General features: G+C 35.4%; 1 protein-coding gene across 6 annotated transcripts in view; it reads right to left on the bottom strand.

The window, feature by feature from the left end:
- Positions 1 to 21,280, bottom strand: part of dpp6a (dipeptidyl-peptidase 6a) — a 467,305-nt gene that overhangs the window by 13,551 nt on the left and 432,474 nt on the right. For all 6 annotated transcript variants that reach the window (XM_009297269.5, XM_009297271.5, XM_068217149.2 and 3 more), the window contains 8 exons: positions 20,731 to 20,778; positions 14,492 to 14,590; positions 14,340 to 14,409; positions 8,422 to 8,616; positions 8,189 to 8,243; positions 5,414 to 5,513; positions 223 to 281; positions 76 to 148 (listed from right to left, as the gene is read on the bottom strand). In XM_009297269.5, the coding sequence (XP_009295544.2) occupies positions 76 to 148; positions 223 to 281; positions 5,414 to 5,513; positions 8,189 to 8,243; positions 8,422 to 8,616; positions 14,340 to 14,409; positions 14,492 to 14,590; positions 20,731 to 20,778 (699 nt within the window). The remainder of the gene's footprint in view (positions 1 to 75; positions 149 to 222; positions 282 to 5,413; positions 5,514 to 8,188; positions 8,244 to 8,421; positions 8,617 to 14,339; positions 14,410 to 14,491; positions 14,591 to 20,730; positions 20,779 to 21,280) is intronic.

Consider the following 21,280-nt stretch of genomic DNA (forward strand, 5'->3'; position numbering starts at 1 on the left):
AATGAAATATGTATCAGTTGGCGCCGGCATTCTTTGTTTTACAAACCCTCTCTTTCCTTCGCAAAGGGAACGTACCATCTGCTGTCGGATGAATGATTAAAAACTTCTTATCAATGAACTGGGATGCTCTGTATGCAAGGTTGGCCATCTGTGGAAACATTAAAAAGCACACTGTCGGTAACTGCGAATCTAAAACACAGATTATAAGTGAAGAAGAAGTACCTCGTATGCTCTCCGGTCTGGCTTGGGAGGGCCCAGATATCTCTCGGAGAAAGCTGAGGCTGCAAAGCAGGAAATAAGAACGGGAATAAGTCAACAGTCACATTTGTCACAAGCAGGGTTCATTTCCGAGCATTTCCTTTGATAGAAATCACAGCGTGGCCATTTCACAATACAGGCTGATGCTACGGGTGACTTATGGGCAGATTTCTGTGTTGTTGCTGCTGTGAGAGGGGAAGTATTGTTTATGATGAACACACACGCGCTCCATTTTTCATCCCTCTGTTCTTTTAGAGTTCTTTTGAGTGTCTCGATCCTCCATCAGGTCCTGCTCTCAGAATACTGATGGATCCACTGACAGAAAGCTATACAGAAATAAATTGGACTCACAGGATGCATTCTTTTTAAAATGTTTAAAAACGTTGGTCCTGATGTGTTTGATCTCTATTTCTTTTTTTTCAGTTCAGTGTGCTACATTACATCGTTACAATAGAAGTTGTGTGTCATCACTGAGCATCAATGGCAGTTTTACAAACAGAGCTGGGGGGTTGGAACAACATGTTTAACATTTCTGATTTCATTCATGGAAAGTAATTGACTAAAATGTATCTTTTTTAAAAAAAAGGCTTGTCTGCTTTATAGTCTAAGGGTGCTTTCACACCTGTGAATCGATTCAGTTGTTCCGAAACAGAGATTACAATTGTTACATTGTTGCTCTTTGCTCTTGGAGCGGTTCGCTTTCACACTGCAAAGTTTCTAATTGGACCAAAAGAGCTAAAACAAGTCACGTGCGAGTAAACTCTCCTTACATTGGTCAGAGTGTCAGAGTTTATTTTGCAGCGTCCTGCTCAGCTGTCAGGAGAGGTGGTGGTTTGGTGGTGATTGACAGGGTGTGCGCGCGCGACGTGTCTGAGGAGAGACGCGGTGGGGAGGGCTGAAAAGGGTGTGCAACGATGCCTATTTGAGGACCGGGAGGGAGATGCAAGATTACCGGAAGATCATCACTCATTTGCGGCCATCCGGAGTCTCGCGAAACTTCCCGCCCTACTCATAATTCTCTCTTCATATAGCCGTATGCCTATTACAGATCCATAAAACACTGTGATATAACCGCGCTCGGATCGGATCACTTTCTCACTGCAATCGAACCGATCCAGGGTTCGTTTCAGTCGAGCCGAGACCACCTCATTCAAGCGATCTCGGAGCGATTACTTTGGCGCGGAACAGAGCGCGATTGCCCTGTTCACAAATGCCAAACGAACTGCGCTAACTGGGCAAACGAGATACGTTCCGAAACAAAAGTGTAGGTGTGAAAGCACCCTAAGGGTGATATGTTTGTTTCGAAATCTGGTGCATTTCCCTTGTTAGCGCGGTTTGATTGGCATATGTGAATCCAGCAATCGCCTTCTGATCAGCACCAAAACAATCAGTTTGAGATCGCCTGAATGAGGTGGTCTCGGCTTGATTGAAACGAACTCTGGAGCAGATCGACTGCAGTGACAAAGCAATAAGATCCAACAAACCAGGCTATATCACAGTGTTTTATGGTTATGTAATAGCCATACAGCTATATGAAGAGAGCATTATGAGTAGGGTGGGATGTCATTTTACCTGTAAATGTGCGTTTTGTATGAAATACGAAACTATGCTAAAATATTAGCAAGAGCTGTTTATCAGTTTAAGAAAACTGACTGATATTACCATCTCATATTTTTCCTGATATCACTCATTGATGTCAAAATGATTAAGATGGCTGGTAAATTACTAAAAGGTAGGCTTTACTGTACCATGCACCAAACATGAATTTCAGTTTAAGAAAAAGCATGAGGTAAGTTATTAGAAACATTTAATATCTGGCAATTATTTGGTTTTAATCACTTAATTTATGACAGTTTACATCTTGCAATAGTGTGGTCCTGAAAAATCTTAGACTCAAGGGCTATCCCCTAAGTCCTACGCCGTCAAGCTAAAGAGAACTGGGACACCCTCACCCCTTAACATGAACTCACAAAATGAGGGGTAGGGTTCAGGGGAAGGGCTAAGGGCCTAACAATATTCAGGTGCAGAAATGGAATAATATGCAGACAATGCATTTCTTAATTTGTTTTCTCATTTCTAGTCCAAATATATTCTTAGATCGAGTAAAAATACTGTTTTGTTTACACCTTCAGAAGAAGTAATTAAAAATGTATAGTTTTTCTCTAGAACAAGCAAAATGATTTGCCAATGGGGCAAGTAAAATAATCTTGCTTTTACTTTGAAATGTAGATATTTGGACTACACTGCCAAAAATGATTTAATGATTTAAATGATTTAAAGATGATACCTTCACTCTAAAAAGGATTTTTGCTGCTTGTCCAATCTACTTATTTAGAATAAGCGGATTAAACACAATTCTTGAGTTTTTTGTGGTGACAACTTAATAGTTTTATGTTCAATCCACTTCAGTTTGTAAAAGACAATTTACGTTAACTTAATTAATTTGTGTTGGGACAACATGAAGGAATTGAGTGGATCACAGGCTTTTTTACAGTGATTGATTTACTAAAAAGTATTATGTTAAGAGATTTTAAACAATTTATTTGTAATTTTTTTGTTTAAATTCAACCCATATAAATTATTTACAACATTTTTGCAGATGTCATTTTCTTTTTCTGTGTAGAAACAAAACAAAAATTTAACTAAGTAATTTTTTGGCATAAATGCTGTAAATTAATGTATGATTTACTGTACATTAAACCTTTTGACACATTCAAAAGTCATCAATTTGTATCCAATAGCTCAGTCACAGGCCTTAAAAACACATGCAACTGATAAACCTTCACTCTAACATGGTTAAACTCAGCAGTGACTCTACAAATCACGTTCAGACACAATTCAGGCATATCTTGCACTGTGACTACTGCAGATGCGCACATTGTGATATTAATGCTGAATTTATATTGTGCAGCCCGAGTCTGTAGTTTTTAAAAAAAATGGATTCTTAAGTTAGTTTTATTTTGGCATAAATATAAAAATCAGGATGAAAAGTGAAGAGCATATTATAATAAATAAAACAATAATAACATTGTTCATGTAACAAAAAGTTGCTGTAGTTGTTTTATTTAAAATAAAATGTATTTATTTGACCTAAGCAGTGAAAACAGCTGTCAACTTCTTTGAACTTTGAGTATAGGTAAAACTGTGGTTTGACCATGTGTGCCAAATGAATGCAAAGCAAATTAACCGTCTGGAAAACTATTGCAAAAAAAAAAACAAACAACTTTAACCAGCCGCCTTGTAATGACTCTCGAATAATCCTGCTAAATCCCTGCTAGGGGACTGAGGTGATCAATTCACTTTTTTAAAAATACTTTGCCTCATTTCAGAACCCCACTGGATGTCAATAAATACACAGCCTTAAACTGCTTTTCATTGCAGGATATAAGAAGTTAGACCCATTCCTTTCTCTTATGCTCCATCTGGTTATTTCTGAATTTGTTGTATGTGTCCATACAGCCCCATATGTGCAAAAATAAGCCGTCTAATTTGCTCCCAGAGGGCCATCTTCTAGCAGAGTTTGGGTTTGTGTTCCACTTGTCAACAATACCCCTTCCCCCTTTTTCAGTAATGGCATGCAGCTTATATGAAGAAAGCAGTCACATTTGTTGCTTCAGGTGTGATTTTTACCCTATACTAGTCTAAAAAGCATAACAGTTCTGCGAGTCTTGTCTATCTTCTTATTTTGGATCATTGTCTTTATGAAATGTCCACTCTGGTTTCATGTTCATCATCCTGATAATGTAGATAATAGTGTAAGCAGCTGATATTAATTTAGACTGAAAACGGGTAGAGGGTTGCTGAATAACTACTGAGTAACTGCTGTCTGGGCTTTCACTGCCTTGTCACACCTCCCTTTCTTCATGTGTTCAATACTTTTTTTAAAGTGTCAACTTATTTTATTACACAACTTCATTTCTAAACTTTCTTTCTTTCTTTCTTTCTTTCTTTCTTTCTTTCTTTCTTTCTTTCTTTCTTTCTTTCTTTCTCTTTCTTTCTTTCTTTGTCACTTAATTTGTTAACGATAATACACAAAAATGTTTTTCCATGGTGGTCCTTGAAATAAAGTATAGATTATACCGTTATATAACAGACACTAAATTATAAAAATTCAAATACATTCACAAATAACCATTAAAACACACAGTAAAATCCTTCAACATACTATTCTGCCTAATCGTGCGTTCACACCAGACACAGATGAAGCACCAAGCGCAATTTATTTACATGTTAGTTCAATGCAAAGGTGTGAATGTACATCCAGCGGCATGATTTGTGTGAATGAGGAGGCGCAAATGACGTGATTTGTGCAAATGAAGCAGGCACAAATTGAGCGTTTTGCTCGTTTGACACACAAATTACACAAATCACTTGAGTTGGAAGATCTGAACTTTAGTCGACATTCACGTCACATTAACCAATCAGAAGTTTGCTTTTGTAGGGGCAGGATTATGACGTAGCACCTGCAGTTGGTGTCCTGAGGGGAAATCCTCCTGCCAACACAGGGCAACAGCTCATCAAACTGGGCTCGGCCCAGTCTGAAGCACAGCTGAATGAAGTGAGCAAACTTGTTTACATGTGAATAGTGTCTGGTGAAAACACAGCTTTCAGATTTTAAACTAAAACTAACCATATTTGTTAACATCCATAGGCAGTTTACTCTATAGCGATGCCCCAGAATATTTAAAAGGCCATTGACCATACACAGTTTTGAAACAATATAATGTAAAATCCATAAGACTAGTTTTATAACAATTTTGCTCATTTACCCTTGATAAATGTGCATTACTAATTGCTGTTAAAAGTGTAAAATAATCAGTTTTGTTTTCTTTGTAGGTACTGATTACTTTGAAAACTTCAAGTGAAAACAGCTCCTTCAGAAATATATTTTCAAAGTAAAATGGTATCGTGTTCAATACTTATTTTTCCCTCTCTACGATCTTCTGTTAATCAGTATTCACTTTATGTACGCTCGCCTTAAAGCTCCATCCCTAATTAAACACCTGAAGCAGCTAATCAAGCTCATCGGGATCATTAGAAGCTTTCAGGCAGGTGTGTGAAGCTAAACTCTGCAGGAATGTATTCTTCTGGGAGCAGGATTGGACATCTTCTGTCTTAAGACACATAAACACACACACACACACACATATCCTACCATATAGTGCAAAGTCTGTGATGGGTGAGAGCACTGCAGCACACTTGAGCATAGAGTCTTCAGAGCTGAGCAGAAGGCTGGTTATGTAACCTCCATACACCTGAAACACAAACACTCAACTCAAGACCTCTGAGACAGCACAAGTCTCATTACAAGTCACAGAAGTTTCTGATACGGCCCGTGCTCATTAAAGTGAGCTGGAAATTCAGTCTTTGAGCATGCATTAATTAATCCTCTGAAAAGCGACAATCTTCTGAGGAAAGTAATGGGCATGGGCAAAAACGAACGTGTAGCCAGAAATGTAGATGGTCTCAATTAAGTCCTTCGCACTGCGTGAAACCAATTTGTTCTGCTCTTCTTCTCTAGAAGAGGTTTTTGTGACATGTTAAAGTCAGTTTTAAGTGAACTCTCACTCCAAAACCTAGCAAACGGTCTATTTATGGATCATTTGAAGTATGAATCATTTTAAGTGTGAAGGCTGTTCTAAACGAAGGGCGGCAGAGGCAGATTGTGCCTTTTAACAAAATTTTAAAAAGCCTCGAAGTGGGGTTTGTGACACATTCATGAGCTGTGAACTAATCTACATGAGCTAATCTACACTGTAAAAACATCTTGCTGACTTCACCTTTTTTTAGTTGAGTCTAATGAACTTTTCTAGTCACCTCGACTTACATCGATCAAACTAAACTGATAAAAAAAAAATTAAGTTAAACTTTGTATAATCTAAAATATTTAGTTGAAACCTGATTAATTTATTAAAATAAGCTAAAGCAGGGGTGGCCAACCCTGTTCCTGGAGAGCCACCTTCCTGCAGATTTCAGTTGCTACCCATATCAAACACACCTGCCTGTAATTATCACGTGGTGTTCAGGTCCTAATTAATTGGTTCAGGTGTGTTTGATATGGGTAGCAACTGAAATCTTCCGGAAGGTAGATCTCCAGGAACAGGGTTGGCCACCTCTGAGCTAAAGCAACATAACATTATATGTTTTCTTGACTTTTTGTCATTACATTTTTTACAGTGTAGGGCAAGCAATGTCTTTATATGCATTATTTCATTTAATACGCATATTGATATGTAATAACATATTATTTCAACCAAGATCAATAGTGAAACCATACAAAGTTGCAAAAGAAGAATAAATAATACAAATTACTAAATTACTAAATTAAATTAGCCCCATGTTTATTTTTTCCTCCAGTTTCTGTTTAACGGAGAGAAGATTTTTTTCAACACATTTCTAAGCATAATAGTTTTAATATCTCATCGCTAATAACTGATTTATTTTATCTTTGTCATGATGACAGTAAATAATATTTGACTAGATATTTTTCAAGACACTTCTATACAGCTTAAAGTGACATTTAAAGGCTTAACTAGGTTAATTAGGTTAACTACGGAGGTTAGGGTAATTAGTAGGCACACACGCAATCTGCGCGTGCAGATTTTCCACAAAATTCCGCAGATTTTTAGCCCATCATTAATTCTGTTTATTCACTTGAGTAAATGTATAAATCTAAATTTATTCAGTTTTTATTCAGTAATTTATAACTTTTTATTTCATATATTAAGGTTTTAGTTATGATACTCCGCTGAATACTCCCAAAATAATTCCGCAGAAATCTGCAGATTTTTACCAAAAAAGATTCCGTCTGGCCCTGATAATTAGGTATTACGTATACCTAACGATGTACATAACATAACGATGGTTTGTTCTGTAGACTATTGAAAAAAAATACAGCTTCAAAGGGCTAATAATTTTGTCCTTAAAATTGTATTTAAATAAATAAAAAATGCTTTTATTCTAGTCAAAATAAAACAAATAAGACTTTCTCCCGAAAAAAAAAAAAATGTATTATTAGACATACTGTGAAAATTTCCTGGCTCTGGTAAACATCATTTGTAAAATATTTAAAAAAGAAAATAATCTCAAAGGGGGCTAATAATTCTGACTTCAACTGTATAAATATATATATATATATATATATATATATATATATATATATATATATATATATATATATATATATATTTGTTCACATTTAATGTTCAATGTTCACTTTTATCAATTAGAGATAAAACAACAGAACCGGGTATAAAACCACCAAACCTTCAAGTTGAGAAATTTTGTTTTTACCATTTTAAAATCTGGTCATGTTTGACATTCAGTACATTGTTTAAGAATATTCATCCAGTCATTTGTGATTTTTCTTAAGAGGAATTTTCTACACAAAGAAATACTTTAAAAATGAACATATATGTGGTGGGCTCTGGCAATTGAAAGTATAAAGTATAACTGACTGTAAGTCTACACGAGACCAGCTATTTGTGTAAAAGGTGGAAGCATTGCTGTCTGTGTACCTATATAACTTTAAATCAGCTGCAAACCAGTCAACATTTCCATTTTAGTAAGGATTCTGCATTGGACAGCAAAGTCATTTATGACACTTTGGACGTCTCAACACCGTTGCAGTTTTTGGATGGCCAGAGAGCTCTCAGATTTAATTTGTATTCTGAAGATGAACGAAGGTCTCTGGGGACTGGAACGACATGAGGGTGAGTAATTAATAACAGAATTTTCATTTTGTGTGAACTAACCCTTAAATCCTGTTCGCTACATAAAATGGAGTCATTTTAGGCAGATTAAAACAGCTAAAGATAAGTATTTGGTTACCAAAAACAAGAAAACACTCTCGTATTTGAATACACCTTTCACTCCTGAACGTTGTGTATTATGTATGACCTATTGTAAGAGAAATTAAGCATGTAATTACCTGTCCAAAAGCTCCAATTCTGGTCTTGTCAATATACGGCTCCTGCATCATAATACTGACACAAAGACACAGCGTTAAACAGTCACGTCAGCGTCAATCATATCCTTGAGTTTTAATTGGCATGGTTTTAAAACGGCTGTAGATCTGCCATGCAGTTAAGCACGTTTGTGCAGCTGTGTGTTGGCACTGATGGATTTTCCTAGTGCTGGGTGTGCAGATGGCTGATCAAATACCTGAGGACATCCAGCTGGTCTTTCTCCTCGAACATCCCCAGCCTGCGTTGCACCTTATGAAGCAAGTTAGTTCCCTGGAAGCCACTTCCACGTCCATCAAAGCGCACTGCAACCACCCCAAAACTGCTGACCAGCACTGATGCCCAGTCGATGTGAAACTGCTCTGAGACCGACTGACTGCCCGGAGTCCCATCTCTGAAATAGACAGAAACAAAGATAAACCACTGAGGTTTCTTAAAAAAAAAATAAGAAGGAAAAAAAGGAGGATTATATTTGTGCTGGAACATACTGACTGTCTCAAATTCAAGTAAGCTTCCTATCTAGAAAACATATCTGGCAATTATTGCCATATTCTGGCATGTTGTCCAAAGCACACTGGCCACATTTTAATGCATTTTCAGTCAGTTGAATCAGATTGCGTATCTCCTGTCCAAAAATAAAAATGCTGTCTACCATTGTGAAAAAGTGTGTGAAATTTAGGCCTACTTAAAATGTATAATATGTATACATGCATATTATATACAACCCTAAATCAGAAAAGGTTGAGACGGTATGGAAATCGCAAATAAAAAAGTAGTGATTTCTACATGTACTTTGACTTGTATTTTTTATTCTTTTTACTGTTGACAATATGAACTTAAAATATGTCACGTTTTGTCTGGTCAACTTCATTAGTAAATATACATCATTTCCTCACATTCAGACCTGCAACACATTCCAAGAAAAGTTGGAATAAGAGCAATTTAGGGCTGGTAATCTGGTAAATTGTGGTAATGATAATGACGTGATTTGAAACAGGTGATGTCAACAAGTGATTGTAATTAAGATTTGAAACAAAAGCAGCATCCAAGAAAGGTCTGGTCCTTTAGGATGGTCAGAGAATCGCTAGTTTGCCAACAAATAGATGGGAAAATTATTGAAACAGAAAGACATTTGGATATTTCACCTTCAAATGAAATGTTACACATGTCTACTTAAAGATACCACACTTTTATGACTATTTATCTTATAGTATTTAAGTATAGAAGCCCATTCTCACCACTGAATAAAAAGAAAGATTATAGTAACCTTTTTATCTCAGAATTGCGTGATACAAACTCTTAATTCTGACTTTTTGTTCCTCAGAATTGTTAGATGTGAATTTGAAATTGCAATTTTTAAGTCACATTTTGAAAAAAATAAAGCCAGAATTCATGCAATTGTGAGTTTATTTTTTTAGAATTATGACTTTCTAACTTGGAATTGCAACTTTCTCAGAATTTATTTCCAGTTTCAGATTTACATCTCACAATTTTATAAAATAAGTTGCAATAACTTTTTTTTTTTTTTTTTAATTGAGTGACAGGAAAGAGTTTTCATATTTAAGTCACATTAGGTTAAATTAAAACTTTTTTTAAGCAAATTTTGGTCACATTTAAAATTTTTGTCATGTTGTAAAGAAGAGCACTTTTTCCATTTTAATGTGTAAAAATTAGGCAAGCCACTTGATTTAACTCTACTATTGACATTTACAGTTAAAACTAGAATTTTACATACATGTACACTCTAAAAACAGGAACATAACCATTAAAAAAAAAAAAAAAGTCTGATGATAAATCATACTAAACGTTTACTATTTTAGGTCCATTAGGATAACCTAACCTAAATGCCAGAATAATGAGAGAATTATTATTTTTTTGATAATTTTTAATCAATTTCTAGACAGTCAAAAGTTTATATACATTTTATTGGTATTTTTTTATTTATTTATTTTTTTTTAGCTTTGCTTAAAAACTGTAAAACTTTGGTCAAATGTTTTGGGTATCCTTCCACAAGCTTCTCACAATAGTTTGAAGGAATTCTGGCCCAGTCCTCCTGACACAATTGGTCTTGCTCGCAAGCTTTTTCTACTCTGCCCACAAATTTTCTATAGGATTGACTTCAGGGCTTTGTGATGGCCACTTCAAAACATTCACTTTGTTGTCCTTGAAGTACATGAACCAATTTGGCAGTATGCTTAGAGTCATGGTCTGTTTGGAAGACCCATTTGTGGCCAAGTTTTAATTTCCTGGCTGATGTCTTGAGATGTTGCATCAGTATTCTACATAATGTTCTTTCTACATGATGCCATCTATGCTGTGAAGTGGACCAGTAGCAGCAGCAAACCAAAGTTATTCTTTTTCCCAGAGTAATTTAGCAAATTGTGATCTGGCTTTTTTGTTGATTCTGGCTTGTTGATTTTGCCATGTTGTCACACAAGGAATCAGTGTGCTTGAGGTTTTCCTTAAATACTGTTATACATTTGTGCCTCCAATTAACTCAAATGTTGTCAATTAGCCAATCAGAAACTTCCAAAACCTTGACACCATCATCTGAGCTTTTTCAGAGACATAATGATCTTATTGTATGTAAACTTGACTTTCAAGAAAAGTTATAACAATTTCTCAAAAAATATATTTCTCATTATTTTGCTATTAAGCATAACAGAAACAAATGTGATATTCCTAACTTACCTTAAATAGAAAAAAAAAAGTTTAGTCACGATAACATCTGACTTTTTTTAATGGTTATGTGCCGTTTTATAGTGTATGCAAACTTCTAGTTTCAACTATACATATATACACTATTCTGTATAACTCAGCATGCATATATACAGTGGGAATGATGGCTGCCTGACTCACAGAACTGCTGCCTTTCTGCCTCTCCAGTTTTCAAAATAAGAATCCCACATACATAGTACAGAATGTTTAATACATGCTTAGATAAACTTTAAAATAAGGACAAAAGTCATTGTTGTAATCTCACTAGGAAACATTGTGACCAATCAAATGCAGCCTGAGACATGCATAGTAGTTAAGCTCCGATTAGTCTGTTTTTCACCATAATTTTACACACATCATTTACATGAGAATGCCCTATCAATGCTGTTAATTCCATATACTGAACTCTTATTATTCAGCTATGACTAGGTGTATCCAGAGATTCATTCTAAGGATCCTTTAAAAGTGTACTGAAGTGTAAGTTTTCACCTGCTGTGAATACGCAGGCGGTTCACTGAAATCTGATACGGCGTCTCTATATCAACTATAGACCCAACACACAATCTAAATTCACTGGCGGCTCTATAGAGCACAGGTGATTGTCTGCTGCAGTACGTATGATGTGGGTTAATTGAAGGCAGGCTTCAGGTGAACTCATTTGTGGTGTAATTACAGTGGCTGAAAGTGTACGGCTGAAAAGACAAGATTAATAGCACCGACTAAAATCTATTTCAGAGTAAGACTCTTACACTTGATGAGTCCTGAAGCGCAGCGCGGGAACAGAGCTGGAGAGAGACTGCTGTTTGTGTGTTAATAGGATGACCTGCAGCGCACACTTTAAAGGGCTCATATCATGAAAAACAGGATTTGCTTTTTGATATAATAGAGCTCATCGCATTACAGGAAAAGTCTAAAGTTCGTGCTTTAAAGCTTCCTTTCTGGATCATTTATTTAAACTTAATTGTAAAAAACAAGTCATTTAGGAATTCTCTCGATGAGCACATTAACACTAATCACCTCCGTGCACATATTAATGTCACTTATTTGATATTTAGCAGTCTGGTATGACCTTGTTTTTCATTTAATCTTATTTATTGACCATTTTTAAGATTTTATTGGCCTATTCAAATGTCTAAAAATGTATATAGCTTTAAATAATGGAAATATATAGGTGGAATTTCCAAAACACTTGCTGAAACACTTTTTGTTTTTGCTCATTGCATATTTAGGGTAGAGTTTAGATTCTCTGCCTGAGCTCAAGCCCGGCCGATTTTTCTGGCAACTAACTAAGGGCCCGGCTGTGATCAAGAATTTGAGTGTTTTTTTTATTTTATTTATTTTTTTAGTCATTACTTAATTAGCCTAATTGCACGGAGAGCCATACACAAATCTATAATGAAAGCATTCGATTACTTTTATATTGTCTATGCTCATTTAAGACAAAATTATTTGTGTTTAAAGGGTCACGAAACACCAAAACACATTTTTTTGAGCTGTTGACAGTCGTATATGTGTCCCACACTGCTAAAAACACTATAAGGACACATATATTTCACTAAAAAGTGAAAATTTATTGTTTTTGCGTTATTGCGAGCAAATTTGTTTTTCCGGTTTGAAACTAATTTTTGAAGCTGCGTCACGGCCATGAGATCTTAGCGTGTATTCCAGCATGTAGACTGCATCGTGACGTCTCTGAGTGTGCTGCATTCATTCATGAGAAAGACTTGGCTCAAACCAATCAGCGCGCTCTATTGTGTATGCGGTGCAACTTTATTAATATGCATGATAGCTTCGAAGACTGTTTGTACCTGATACAGTGTTCAGACGGCAGAGAGAGACACCACGTTGTGTTGCCAAAACAAGTGGGAGAAGAATTGTTTGGAGATATAGGTCGTCAGTGTTGCTTTTATAATTTGCTGCAGTGAAGGTTTTGTTTTCATTTTCCCGCTATGAGAGCACAGCTGGACTCATGTGTGGATTACTTTGCATGCGACACATACAGAAATACGTGTCTAAGGGACATTTTTACCCGAGAGCTTTTCTCATCTGGAAATGCCTCTCGTCTCCTTTTAGAAAAGACGTGGCTCCAGTTGGTGTTGATTGTCCTGTCTCTACATATTTGGTAAGTAAGCAATCAGTGGTCTTTGTTTATTCAGATAGAAAAGTTAGTTTGTATTGTCAGCAGTACTCTTTCAGTGTTTAAAGACAGACCTTAGACAAATGATTTCTAAGTTACTAAAGTTTACAGTACGTTATTATCACTACAATATTATAGACCGAAAGATTCGCTGTAAATGTTGCTATCAGAGTGTAGAATTTTCGCCGCATTTTGTGACAGGAATAACACACATGGGCTTTCTGACGCGACCTGTTGAGTGCATCTAAAATTCCGAGAAATTCTACGTTTTTTTTTTTCTCTCATATGCTGTGCGGTATCAAACATTGCATTAAAAATACACGCCTACAGCAGTTCTTCAAATTAAATATTTCATTTGTCAAGAGGGGCATGAATAAAATTCTTGAATGAAAGAGCCAAACTGTAGTTAAAGTCCACCATTTAATAATTTATCAAATAATTTGATTACTGATGTCCATGTAAACACAGTCAATGTCTTTCTCCCCTGCGTCTGTGTGTTTGTTTTGCCTCTGTGAAAATCAGCGTTTGCTCAAATCGAAACTCCCATTTATATACACCATTTTTATGCACTTTCCCTCCTCCGACATGCCACCCTAAACAGAGCTGGGCATGCCCACTTTTTCCAAACTAGAGTTGTGAAAACACCCAGCTGAAAAATGAATGGGGTAAAATGAATATAAGTAGCCAGGATGGACATGTTTGCATATTATTAAGTGTATTTATCTGTTTAAAAACCCACCCAAATACCAAAGCATCCACTCTTGCTTCTCTTCAAATCGCATGTAAAGAAGCTGATCTGAGAACAGTATCTGTATATGGAGCGAGTCCATTAGTCACCTGTGTGCAGTGCGCTTGGAGTGCGCGGCTGATCAGCGGCTGCTGCACAGGCGTGCGTTTCTGAAAACTAGTTTGCCAACTAAAGTTCCACAGTTACAAACATCGTTCGTTGATTTGGCCTTTCCCAAATCCATCGTTTCAAGAAACTGCATCGCAAACTTGCATGCTTGCAACTACACCTCCAGAAACCTTGCAAGAAACCTTGACTAAAGTTATAAGTGGGACTCGGGGGAAATAATAACAGATAAGTGTAGATTATGGCTTTTTTAATGAGGGACCAACCTAGATGGAAGTTCATTGGGGATTTCAGAGAAACTGCTGGAACCTGACACACTTTTCTGCATAAAGCATGAGGTGTGTGTGTGTGTGTGTGTGTGTGTGTGTGTTGTTGCATAACAAGAGAATGTTTCATGACATTTACTCACACAAGGAGCAGAAGTGGGTAGTGTGACGTGTCTATGAAGCCTGCAGGTTTCAGGATCTGCACGCTGAGGCCTGTGTAGGAGATATTAATAACCCTCTTAATCATTTTAGAGCAAGCGAACTTCAGCAATATAACGGGATTTAGTTAACATACTGTAATCCTCTATGTTTATCTCCCTGTATTCCACTCTCGGCATCTGCATGGAGTTCACCTTTCTCCTTAGGTTCAGATTCAACTCGATGTCTTGCACCTCTGGAAAACAAGACAACAAAAAAAACAATCATTGTATGATTTAAAACCATTCATTAAAGCCACAATTTCCTGCTAGAAGGAAAAGGAAAGTTAGAAAACTGTTTGGATTTGACTTCTCTGTTAATATAATTATATAATAACCTTATCCTTTATCATAGCTATAGCACTTAATCTCATTTACTTTGTAACATTAATTAGCATTTTGCATCACTATGACCCATGTCTCTACATTTGTAAGTAAATATGATGAATCATGGCAGAGTTAGTCACAATCACCAGCAATCTAGTCTGTGCAGATCGCTGGAGAATTGCACATATGACCATTTAATAAACCACAACTCCCATCACGCACCTCACACACACCAGTTTCTGATTCCCCCTTAATCACACACACACACACACACACACACACACACACACACACACACACACACACACACACACACACACACACACACACACACACACACTGATAGCTCATGCTAATGATGGACTAATCAGATGAACTATAAAAACAGCACACACAGTGTTTTCCTTGCCTTGTCCTTCCGTGATTTTTGATCTTTGCTTTGTGCATTGTTTTATGTTGTTTTGCCGCAAGTCCTGACCATTCACTTTTTTTTTTTGTCTACGCTTTTGAATTACCCTCATGTTACCGTTTGTTTCTTTTAGACCATTGCCTGACTAAGCTGTTAATAAACAACATTTGGACCCTCACCTTTGTTGTACCTTTGTTTATGGTAATTTACTGTAATCACAATTATTGGTGTACAGTAAAAAATGAAATTAAATAATTTTACTTTAAAGGTGGGCTTATAATGAAGCACACAGAATGACAGTAAATGATTCCAGCTATATTCAACTATTCAAGTCCGTTAAGTGCTGCAGTTTGAACCAAACTATTTATGAAACTTAATTAATACACCTATATTTGTATTCTGCTTTTATAACATCCAAATCAACCTACAGTTTATTGTTTGTTGTTTCCATGTCTGTATTGCAGACATGGACGGATATATATGTATATATATATATATATATATATATATATATATATATATATATATATATATATATATATATATATATATATATATATATATATATATATATATATATATAGCTCATTAGCTCCACTTTGATAGTTTTTTCTTTTTTAAATATTCATAACAGATTCAGGAAATTTTCACAGTATGTCTGATAATATTTTTTCTTCTGGAAAAAGTCTTATTTGTTATATTACGGCTAGAGTAAAAGCAGTTTAAATTTTTTTATTAACCATTTTAAGGTCAAAATTTTTAGCCTCTTTAAGCAAATTTTTTTTCCCGACTGTCTCCAGAACAAACCATCGTTATACAATAACTTGCCTAGATAAATAAATCAGTTATTAGAAATGATTTACTAAAACTATTATGATTACATATGTGTTGAAAAATCTTCTTTCTATTAAACAGAAACTAGGGAAAAACAACAAACAACGGCGCTAATAATTCAGAGGGGCTGATAATTCTTATTTCAACACACACAAACACACACACACACACACACACACACACACACACACACACACACACACACACACACACACACATATATATATATATATATATATATATATATATATATTCAGAAACTGAGGTGTGGAAAGAGTGAATAATAACTGAATTATTGGTCAAATTACGACAGAAATAAGAAATAAACTTCAGGGGGAATTGCAAAACCAAAACAAAATTCAATGTTTATCTCAAACCAAGCATCTGCAAGCACTTACAAAACCTCCTCAAACCTGCAGAAATAAGCAGCAAATTGCTCTGGGATAAAAACAAAGCGGTTGTAGATGTTTGTGAGAGGCTGGTGAGCAGCTGGCTTTTCTGATACAGAGGCACGAAATAGAGCAGATATCACGTCTGCTGCTGTAAACACAGAGACCTTCCATTCTAAGCAAAAGCGATAGACTCTTGGAAGTGAACGTAACAATTAAGAGCACATTGTGGCGGAGGGTTTCGTTTTAAGATGAGCTTATCAGCACCTGTTCAGACCCAAGACTCACAAAACACATACTAGTTCCCATTGCACCAATACTATTGATAGTCACGCATCTAAAAAACAGCAACAATTTGTACTTGAACGTGGACAGTGTTCAATTTCATTATTTGTTATTATTTTTTATAATCCTTTATGAGTTTGGTTTGTAAAGCAGTATGAACATGATCCCCATGTCACACTGTAAGATCTCAGTTGTTATAATGTCAACTTGGGGTGCGTTTCTGAAAACCATCGTTAGCTAACTGAAAGTCGCAAGTTCTGTTGTTACAAAAATAGTTTGTTGATATGGCGTTTTACAAATCCGTCTTTTCAACGAACATTCGCAAACTGCATGGCAAACTTGTACGCTTACAACTACACCTCCTGAGCTGTAGTTCAAAGCATAGTTTCAGGTTGTGTTCTATTCCCTGTTATCCCCTCTATGCCCTATTCTTCTAGAACATTCCAACATTTAAACTTGGAATGATTTAAAAAAAAAAAAAACCCTAAAGTCGTCTCTCTTATGTGTAATTTGATTTCAAAGTCTTTTTACAGTTCAGTTTTAGCGATCTCTTTTATATTGACAATTGCATTCCCTTCGCAGTGCACTTTGAAAGCATTTTTGCCATTTTGAACACAGCCATGGCTCATGACAAAAGCTTTAGGTGACCTTTTATTTAAAAGCGAAATTTACGTTAAGTCTACAAAGCTTGTGAAAAAAAAAAATACAGTATACGCTAATTCTTTTAAATTATTTGTAGTTATTTATTAAGAAATGTATCTGTACTGTACATGACATGGGCCTGTTAAACCATTTCTGCAGTGGTTTGAATGTGTCAAAGTTGTTGCAAAGTAGACTTAAAAAAATAATAAATAAACAATATCCTAATTTAATAACAATAACAACAACAATTAAAATTGTTGTTATTATTGTTTTTATATTATTATTATTTATTATTATTATCATCATCATACTATTATATTATTATTAATATTGTTGTTGTTATTATTATTATTATTTTTATTATTATTATTATTATTATTATTATTATCATTATTATCATACTATTATATTATTATTATTGTTGTTGTTGTTGTTGTTGTTATTAAAGTATTATTATTTTTTTATCACATTATTATTATTGTTATTATTATTATTGTTATTATTATTATTATTATTATTATATTAAGTAGAATTTTTTTCATTTCTTAATAAATAGCCTGCTGTAAATTAGGCCTACAACCATTAAAGGTTTATATGATTTATATATGAAATTAGAATACGTGTTAGCTAAGTGATTTTATATGAAATATTTTCTATAATATTTGTAAAGGAAACATAAATAGGTCCTTTGTGTCGTTTACAAATATTTCAATTAATATGGAAAACGAGTGCATGTTTTTACTAAAACTAATATTGGATTTTTAAAAATGTTTGATTATGTAAAACAACATCATTTGCACAAAAAAATCTTTTCTTTTTCTCTAAAGAAGTTGTTACTCTATTCCGTTTAGAGCATCATTATGGGCGTTATACATCATAACTAACGTGGTTCAGTTGATTTATCTGCGACAGAGAGAGTACGTGTTTTGGGAAACACTCGTCACTACATCGTTCTTTTCCCACACTGTGCATCGTCCTATGATAGTTCAGCCGTGAGTTACGTTGTTGTTTGGGAAGCACACATCTGTATAACAATGAAGGTGCATTAACCTCCTAGGGCTTAGTGGTCACATACGTGGACAGCACATTTTAGCTCTTAAGTGGCTATTTAAAATACAGACATACAGTGTCATCCTGCAACTGTTTTGCAGCATAGGAAATGTCCCAAACACTATTTTTATCTGTCCAAAATGGAAACAAAAAGTTGTGTTTACTCTCTGATAGTCAACACATGTTGAAAGAAATGTATATATTATATATGCATTAAAAAACAGTCAGGAAAAAAGTGTTTATGTAAAGTCAGACCACCAGTCCACATATATGGAAATCATTTTTCTCTAAAAGTACATCATATCAAAAGGTTTGATTCTAATTCGGTTCCAATAAGCCCAAATAGCAATGAGAAATAATATGTAAAATAACACCTTGGGCTTTAAGAGGTTAAAAATGGAAACACTCAAGAAGACTCTGGAATTTGATGTCATCCATTCATGGCACCTTTAGTAACTTGTTCTGAAATAAAATCTAACAACACAAATGTTAAATTTGCTCATAGTCTTCCTTGATAATGACACCAGAAGTTAAAACTGGGCTGTATCTGCCTACACCCTCAGTCCAATAATATAGTCAAGTAAAAAGTGAGTGAAAACGTGTAAGTGAATTGGAGCACAGAGTGAACCAGAAGGGATGCTGTTTTGTTTGTACTTTGCGGGTTGATAAATCTTTACCGCATGTCTCTGGACTGGGGGAAACCGGAGCACTCGGGGAAAACCCACGCGAACATGGAGAGAAATGCCAACTTACCAGCTACCTTTTTACTGTGAGGCAATTGTGCTACCCACTGCGCCACCGTGATGCCCACTCAGTTAAACATCATTTGGGAAATATTTTTAAAAACAAAGACTCGAACTAAAGATTTAATGGATTATGTTTATGAATCTCTTATCCAAAGAGCATCAACACATTAATTACCCCTAAAGAACTTTTTGGTTTCATTTTAAATTTTTTGACTACCAGTTATTAATTAGAGGGGAAAATTTGATCGTGAAAGACATTCATCAGCAGTCTGTAATCAAGCCAAACTAACAATCATAGATCACAGATTTTAGCCTGTAGGACAGGGCTGTCCAAACTCGGTCCTGGAGGGCCGGTGTCCTGCATAGTTTAGCTCCATCTCTCTTCAACACACCATCCTGGAAGTTTCTAGTGTACCCAGAAAGAGCTTGATTAACTGGTTCAGGTGTGTTTAATTGAAGTTGGAACTAAAATATGCAGAACACCGGCACTACCGGACCGAGTTTGGACAACCCTGGTGTAGGATTATAGACATCTTTCAGGACTGCCAAAAGTTATAAGAACTTTGGATTCAACGATAAACAAGCTGCTTTTATAAGCATTCCACACACAGATGACTTCAGTGGCGGGCCGTCACACTGAATCAGGCTCTCATTGTGATATTTGTGGGCTTACAGGATATTACATACATAATAACACAATTACCAGCCTCTTACACAAAGAGGTCACATTTTATGGAAGACATGGTGTGTGTCTGGCAATAATCCAATCATCTCTGAGTGCTCTCAGTGTGTGAGAGCGGGTGTGTGTAGGGTGACTCAATCACACGCGGCCCAAGGCAGGCCTGGGAGGAGCTGTTTTTCAATTGAAATGCTGTGGGTATATAGAGTAAAGCAATGGAGATGAGTGTGTGAGTTTAGCTGTGCAGAGGTTGGTAATAAGAGCAAACACGTGAACTTACTTGGCAATCTTACTTGGCAAGTGCTCAATTACAAGCAGTTATAGGTGGGACAACCAAAGAGGTCTGTGATGCCTGGCAAAATTTCTACTCTTTAATACCTTAAGCAAACCTTAAATCCAACACAATTACAACACTTTATAATAAGGTTCCATTAGTTAATGTTTAAAAAAATGATATTACTATACTTGTGGGGACATTTAGACACACAAATGTCTCTCACATACATATAGACACACATGCACACACGCACACACATATAGACGCACGCGCACACTTGTACACCTATCTTCATAGGGACTTCCTATTTACATAATGTGTTTTTTTTTATTTTTTATTATTCCATGCGATTTATGAGCTTTTTTCCTCATGGGGAACAAAAATGTCCCCACAATGTCAAAATGTACTAGTATTGCTATACTGGTCATGAGGACCCAGGAAACTGTGTGCGTTTTTCTTTCTTAAATAAAACAACAGCAAAAAACAAAGACAATAATAATACTAGCTATTATTAAATTATTAAAATTAATGTGATGTGATTTTTGCCTTTTGAAAAACAGGGACATGGGCAATGTCCTCATAGTCATATTCTCCTTGTAATATCTGTGTTCCACCCATGTCATTATATAAATTTGTATCCTTATGTCACAAACACACACACACACACACACTCGACAAAATGAAAGGGTGGATACTCACTCTGTCTATCATGTGTGCTGTAAACTGCAGCATATGGAACTCCAGGACCTGACAACACACCAACACAATCATCAGTAAATAAACACACAACAGATTTCCATACTGTAGTTATCGAACAAAACTTTGTAAATTAAACAATATAGATTTATTTTGTTTGTAAGACAGCAACTTAGTTTGTTCAATTGAAAAAACATCTATTAAAAATCTGAGTATATATATACAGTTGAAGTCAGAATTATTAACCCCCCTGATTATTGTTTTCCGCAATTTGCAATTTCTGTTTAACGGAGAGCAGTTTTTTTTCAGCACATTTTTTAAACATAATAGTTTTAATAACTCATTTCTAATAACTGATGTATTTTTTTCTTTGCCATGATGACAGTAAATAATATTTTACTAGATATTTTTTTAAGACACTTCTATACAGCTTAAAGTGACATTTAAAGGCTTGACTAGGTTAAGTTGGCAGGTTAGGGTAATTAGGCAAGTTATTGTATAACAATGGTTTGTTCTGTAGACTATCAAGAAAAAAAATAGCTTAAAAAGGCTA

The sequence above is a fragment of the Danio rerio genome, chromosome 24 (assembly GCF_049306965.1).
Source record: "Danio rerio strain Tuebingen ecotype United States chromosome 24, GRCz12tu, whole genome shotgun sequence".
NCBI lineage: Eukaryota > Metazoa > Chordata > Actinopteri > Cypriniformes > Danionidae > Danio > Danio rerio.